General features: G+C 31.9%; 1 protein-coding gene across 1 annotated transcript; it reads left to right on the top strand.

The window, feature by feature from the left end:
• The first annotated feature begins 5,425 nt into the window (after window positions 1-5,425).
• LOC112598412 lies at window positions 5,426-6,214 on the top strand. The gene has a single exon (XM_025344859.1). It carries the CDS (start codon window positions 5,426-5,428, stop codon window positions 6,212-6,214), a length of 789 nt encoding a protein of 262 aa, XP_025200644.1.
• The last annotated feature ends 632 nt before the right edge of the window (window positions 6,215-6,846 follow it).

Raw genomic sequence — 6,846 nt, 5'->3', positions numbered from 1 at the left:
TATATATATATATATATATATAAAGATTAAAATATAATATACTACATATATTAAATCTATGATATATATACTACTCGCAGTATATGAATAATTCTTTATTTTTATTTAAATGTATTGGATGAAATTAAATAAATATTAGTTAATGAGTTATTCGTCGTCTAAACTATATAATAATACATAATACAACGATCAACGCTTGATGTCAAAATTAAATAAAAACAAAAACCACAATGATTAACGCTATCTAGTGTTTTCACGTGCGCAATAAATACAATATAGTATAAATCTATAACGGTCGATGCCGCTGTCATTACCATAATATGGCTATATTTATCTAATAAATATTTTATAAGACCTCGCATAGGCCAACTAAACCTATATAAAATTCAAACACATTTGAAGTTGAATTTTAGACGAAATTACATATTTAAATTATTATTTGTAATTTAACTATTTTGCTATAACTCAAAAGCATTATTCGTTGATATTTAAAAGCTAAAAATTCTATGTACATAATAAATGTTACCATGTTCAATGAAGTTTTCAAAATATTTAAATTCATAAATATTTATTGATAACTAGAGAACCCGGCAACGTTGTTTTAAGAGCGATTTAACGTATTGTTGTCATCATTACTTAACGTGTATACAAAATTTTAGTTCGAATTTGGTAGAGACAAAATATTTAAACTAAACATTTCGAGTATAACACGGACCAACAACAAATTTAATATATTTGATAAATAAAAAAAAGAAATGCATACATGATTACACAGTTAATAAAAGAAATAGGACTGTGAGAGACTAGCATAGGCGCCTTTTATACATTTTATTTATAGAACATTATTATGTTTCGTTATTATTATATTAAATTAATAAAATTAGGTAACAAATTTAAAATTCTAGAGGGGAAAATGCCTCGTCTTGCCCCCCCTCTGGGGACACCCACAGAGACAGCTGTTTAAGCTGATAGTAAAACTATATCATTTTTATTATTAATTAATTATTTTAAGGTATCACTGCTATAATTGATCAAGGTTTTAAATATAATTAATACATTTAAAAAAAAAATGTGAGTAACCCAGGCCCCAAGGTTCGTAAAGGCAATTGCATTTTAAGAAACGAGGAAAAAAAATTAAATAAAAATTATAATAGCATCAAAATATAATTTTTATCAACATAATGAAAATTTTTAAAATTACTAATGAACAAATTTTATGATATTAAAAGAAAGAACAAAAAAGTGATTTGGTGTACAGTAATTCTATAGTAGGAAAAAAAATGACTAAACTTTTATTTTTTAAACTTAATCTGTCTTACAGCTTATAATCAATATTATCATCTAAGAGAAAAAAAATTATTTTGCTTATAATTGAACGTAATTAGTAATAATTATAAATCAATAAAAACAGTAACAAAATCTTAGTATTTAAATATAGTTGTAAACATAACGTATCTCCACCAATATGTAACGTGGACAAGGAAAAGTGAATTGCGAGGTGTTTATAATTAATATCAGTAGTTAAATAATAGAATATGGTATTTAAAAAAAGAAATTCATAAAATAAACGAACAAATAAAACATAAAATCGAAATATTAAGAAAAACTAACGATGAACCGATTTTATTACTATTAGATACCGAAGCATAGACAAAAAACAACTATTTTCAATGATAATTGACAATAATATTCCCATAGGTAATACTCGATCAGATAATCTAATAATATGAGTAAATCATTCTTACCTCATACTCCTTTTGCTTATTTTATATGAATAAAATGGCTGGTTAAAAATATGAAACACCATTTATACAAATAATAGAAATATATGACTTTACCAAATGGACTTGGAAAATTTTCGATTACGTGTTTTTGGGTTCACGTATTTTATTCATTGCAGGAATAAAATATGCATCTACATAACCGGCAGATTTTACACCGCAATAAATGTATATTTATGCATTTCGTAAATAATGCTAACACAATTTTGTGAAATTTTGGTGTGCTAAAGTGATGGACCACACTGGCGGTGTAGTAATTCAGCCGCTGAGATTACAAAGCGTAAAAGAAACAGACAGCAGACCCGCCGCACAGGTTCCTATGTCATTGTGATTATATTATATCGTTCCGTCGCGGTATGCAATGTCCGCTTCCGGTTACCGCCGATATCGCATCTCGTACCACACCCGGAAACTGCAGTGGGATCGGCAATGCTGACATTTTTATTCTAAGGTGAATTACACTAAACAGACACAGTCATCACTTCCGAACCCGCGTTGTTGCCTGCGCGCGTATTGCTAACCACCGTAACGCCGTCGACCGTCTTCACTAGCCGGCGTGGTTTATTATATTTGATTTCTGTCGGCGTTTATGAATATCCAATATCCATCCACGTACAAATTATTAAAATAATTATTGAAATAAATCCACGCACGTGGCGGGCAATACGCAAATACCATTCGATTCATCACATCTGCAAATAGTATTTAAGGCCACTTCAACAACACACGCGTACGCGTATCCCTGTAAAATCCAACATTTTTTGCCCCTTTTCCAATAGTGATGGCATTTTTCTACATCAAAGATTCCGTTTTTCGTCATATATCTGTAATCCAAAACTATAGCGATTGTGTTTAATCGTTCTCTTACGCGCTGCCGTTCGAGCCTAAGCGATAAGCCTAAGTTACTGATTTTGTTGATTTTTATTATTTTCATCAGTTTTGCATAGTTATTTTGTGTCACACGCATAGGCATACGCAGATTCCAAAAGTAGGTAGTGCCCAATGCCCATGTATTTTAATCGATCTTCTATTTTAAAAATATTAGACCTTTTTAAATTTAATGTGCTTTTCATTTATACATAATAAAAAATAAAATATAAGTTACACATTACTACGCATTATTTTCGAGGGAGTATAGTCCTAGTGGATTAATATTTAAATTAAAACACAAAAAAAAAAAAAACGAAAAATAAATTAATATTGTTATTCATAATAGATAATCACAAGTAAAACACTGAACAATTGGTTTTTCAGTACCTACACGATTAAAATTAACTCAACAATTTTTGTAATACACAATAATAGCCATTACACGTCTATTCGTTAATTAAGGTATATGTCTAATAAACCCAAATACTGGATTATTCCTAAAAACAAAACGATTAGAGTGGGCTGATCATGTGTGGTGGACTGGTGAAAGTGTAATACAAAACGCACTAATTCGAAATCCAACAAAAAAAGCAGCCAAGGGGAAAACGACGACAGCGATGGTTGGACAGAGTGAAGAAAAACATTTCAGATACCGATTAATATAGGCGGCATTTGAGGGAGGAGGCACGAAAAAGCAGTTGCCTCCCCCAGAAAAAATATTGAGAAGGAAAACATAATTTTATCTCACTCCTAAGTTAAATATTATTTAAACAATTTTTAATGTTCACAAAATATTTATGTTAAAATTACTTTTGTACAATTATATAAGAAAATTATTGTCCATGTTAAGTCAGATAAATATTATCAATATTACCATAAATTAATATAAACCAATGTAAATACTAAATTCTATAAAACTATGAATATTAATAAATATTATGATTGCTTTTAAAACATAACATAACATATTATTAGATTGATATTAATTGATATACTTATCGTCTTAACAGCTTTAAAATATAAGTATAGATATATTATTTTATTTTTTTTTTATTTTTTTTTATTAAAATATGCACAATTTGTATTATTTAGCACAGTAAGTTTATGTGGTGACAGAAGAAAAATACAGTGAAAATATAAATAAGTAACCACCCATTAATGGCACTTGACTTGGAAATTATTTAAATCTTTCTTAATATATATAAATCTCGTGTCACAATGTTTGTCCTCAATGGACTCCTAAACCACTTAACCGATTCTGATGAAATTTTTTACACCGCGTGTAATTTGGTCCAACTTAAAAGATAGGATATAGGGTATGGACCTAACTCCTGTGAGTTAGAGATTTAGAGACAAAAACCGAGTTACACCGATGGCACCCTCTAGCAGATAAAAATAAAATATAAATAATAATACAAAAATCGATAATAGCAGGGCTTGAAATCGATTAATATCGATAAAAATCGAAAAAAAAAAAATATATATATATATACCGAAAAAATCTAACCTCAACAACGCGAGCAGCAAAGGGTCACGACGCAAACGTGTTGAAAGAGCTCAGCAATTACCAGAACAAATCGAAACAAGAAATGCAGCTCAAAGAATCAGGACTGCAGAAAGTCGTGCACGAGAATCTCAAGAACAGCGTGACGAACGTCTGCAACAGAATATTACGAGAACAAGAGCGGCACGAGAACGAAACATAGCTACAGTACGAGAAAGAGATCGACAAAGGCAACGGATCAGCCGCTCATTAACACGTGCATCATTCGTTCGGCTTGCCTTTGAATATGCACCAGATATTAACTAAGATATGTATGCTAAGGTTGAAAGCGAACGCTTGCGATTCCTTCGATTTAACCAGGCAAAACTACGATCGGAAGAATATATTCACTTACGAGATGCTGTTGTTGGAAACATCGATGGAAATTTAAATCCCAATGACATCGGTAATGCTTTCATTTTACCTCAAACTACATCGGCAGTCCACGGAACATGCAGGAATACATACAAGATGCGATGACTTACGTACGTCATTACGGCCGACCGGATTTATTTATTACATTCACATGTAATACGAATTGGGAAGAGATACAAACTTTACTATTGCCAGGACAACAAGCCATTCATCGTCATAATTTAACTGCACGTGTGTTTAAACAAAAATTGAAATCCTTAATTGATTTTATTGTTAAATATGAAATTTTTGGTATCACACGTTGTTGGCTGTATACGATAGAGTGGCAAAAGCGAGGTTTGCCTCATGCCCACAATTTGGTTTGGCTTAAAGATAGAATCCGTCCTGAAGAAATCGATCAAATAATTTCAGCCGAAATTCCAGACCCATTAATTGATCAAGAATTATTTGATATTGTCACCAAACACATGATCCATGGGCCATGCGGTGCTTTCAACATGACGTCACCGTGCATGGAAAATGGAAAATGTAAAAAAAACTTCCCAAAGCCGCATACGAATGACACGAACACGGATATTGATGGTTATCCAATGTATCGCCGCAGAAGTACTGAGAATGGTGGCCACACATTTACAATGCGACTGCCGAACTTTCCAAATCAAGTTGAGTTTGATAATCAGTGGGTGGTACCATACTCACCACTACTTTCAAAAATTTACAAAGCTCATATCAATGTGAGCTTTGCAGTTCTGTTAAATCAATTAAGTATATTTGTAAATATGTAAACAAAGGCAGTGATTTGGCCATATTTGAAGTACAAAACATAAATAAAAATGACGAAATAGCACGATACCAAATGGGCAGATACATTAGCAGCAATGAAGCTATTTGGCATATTCTCAGCTTTCCCATCCACGAAAGAGATCCTGCTGTCCAACATCTGGCAATACATCTTGAAAACGGTCAACGTGTATACTTCACTGAAGAAAATATTCTCCAAAGAGCGTTCGAAGCTCCGAAAACGACTCTAACTGAATTTTTTACATTGTGTCAAAAACCTGATGTTTTTGGCCAATTCGCGAAGACATTGGTGTATGGTGATGATCCACGTTATTTCACATGGAACAAATCCAGTAAAAAATGGGAGCCACGGAAACAAGGAAAACCACATCCTTCCATTACAGGCATATTCAAAGCTAAGACATTGGGGAGACTTTACACGGTACATCCAAAGCAACGTGAGTGCTTCTATTTACGTTTGTTATTGGTGAATGTTCCCGGACCAACGTCTTTTGAATTTTTACGAACAGTTAATGGTCGAGTATTCAATACATATCAGGATGCATGTCGTGAACTGCAATTGCTAGAAGACGATAACCATTGGGACTTAACGCTTGCTGATGCTGCGTTGACATCAACACCGAATAACATTCGTCAGTTGTTTGCAATTATTTTGACGACATGTTATCCCTCGCAAGCACAAACTTTGTGGGAAAAATATAAAAATTGTATGACAGAAGACATCTTGCACCGAATTAGACAAATAAATCAATGCCAAAACATAGATTATACACCAGAGATGTACAATGAAGCATTGGTCTTGATCGAGGATTTATGTGTTCTCTTAGTATTCCTCTTAATGTAATATAACAAAAACTTTAGCCACAGCAACGCGTGGCCGGGTCAGCTAGTATAAATATAAAATTAAAGGAGTGTGAAATTTATCTGTTCTTATTTATATAGTAAGTAAGTAAAAACTTTGATGGAATGTATTAGATAAGTTAAATATGAGAAGATTTTTAAATAAGTCAATAAAATGTGATTAATCCCCCCCCCCCCCCCCCCGTTAATAAGAGCCAAGTTCCGCTTATGCTGATGAATCAAAGCAAATAGAGGTGTAATGGATCGGAATGTATATGAAGAAACTTGGTTGAAGAGTGCAAAAGACCTCAACGGTTGCGACACAACAATAAAAAAAATTTCTTCCAGCTTTTTCATAAATAAGTCTACTAACTCCACTTTTATTTCCTCATATGTTTGATGCTCTACTAAAGCCACAACAGTCATATTTTAGTAAAATAAATTATGTTTGGTAAATTTACCACTTATTGTATTTACAATTGTCAATTTTAAAAGCTTTAGTATCAGATAAATCTATATTACCAATAAATTGTTCAACTGGTTGATTATTATTTTTAAAAAAACGAATACATAAAGGTAATTTAGATTTATTATTAACAATTGTACTTTCATCGGCTATCAAAAAAAAAAAAAAAA

The sequence above is a fragment of the Melanaphis sacchari genome, unplaced genomic scaffold (genome assembly GCF_002803265.2).
Source record: "Melanaphis sacchari strain LSU unplaced genomic scaffold, SCAv2.0 Contig0_pilon_pilon, whole genome shotgun sequence".
Taxonomy (NCBI): Eukaryota; Metazoa; Arthropoda; class Insecta; order Hemiptera; family Aphididae; genus Melanaphis; species Melanaphis sacchari.
The sequence above is the reverse complement of the archived record's forward strand: the minus strand, read 5'-3'. Positions and strand labels throughout refer to the sequence as shown.

Excerpts from the sequence above, each read along its gene's own strand:
- LOC112598412 (XM_025344859.1), top strand. The coding sequence starts at position 5,426 with ATGGGCAGATACATTAGCAGCAATGAAGCTATTTGGCATATTCTCAGC.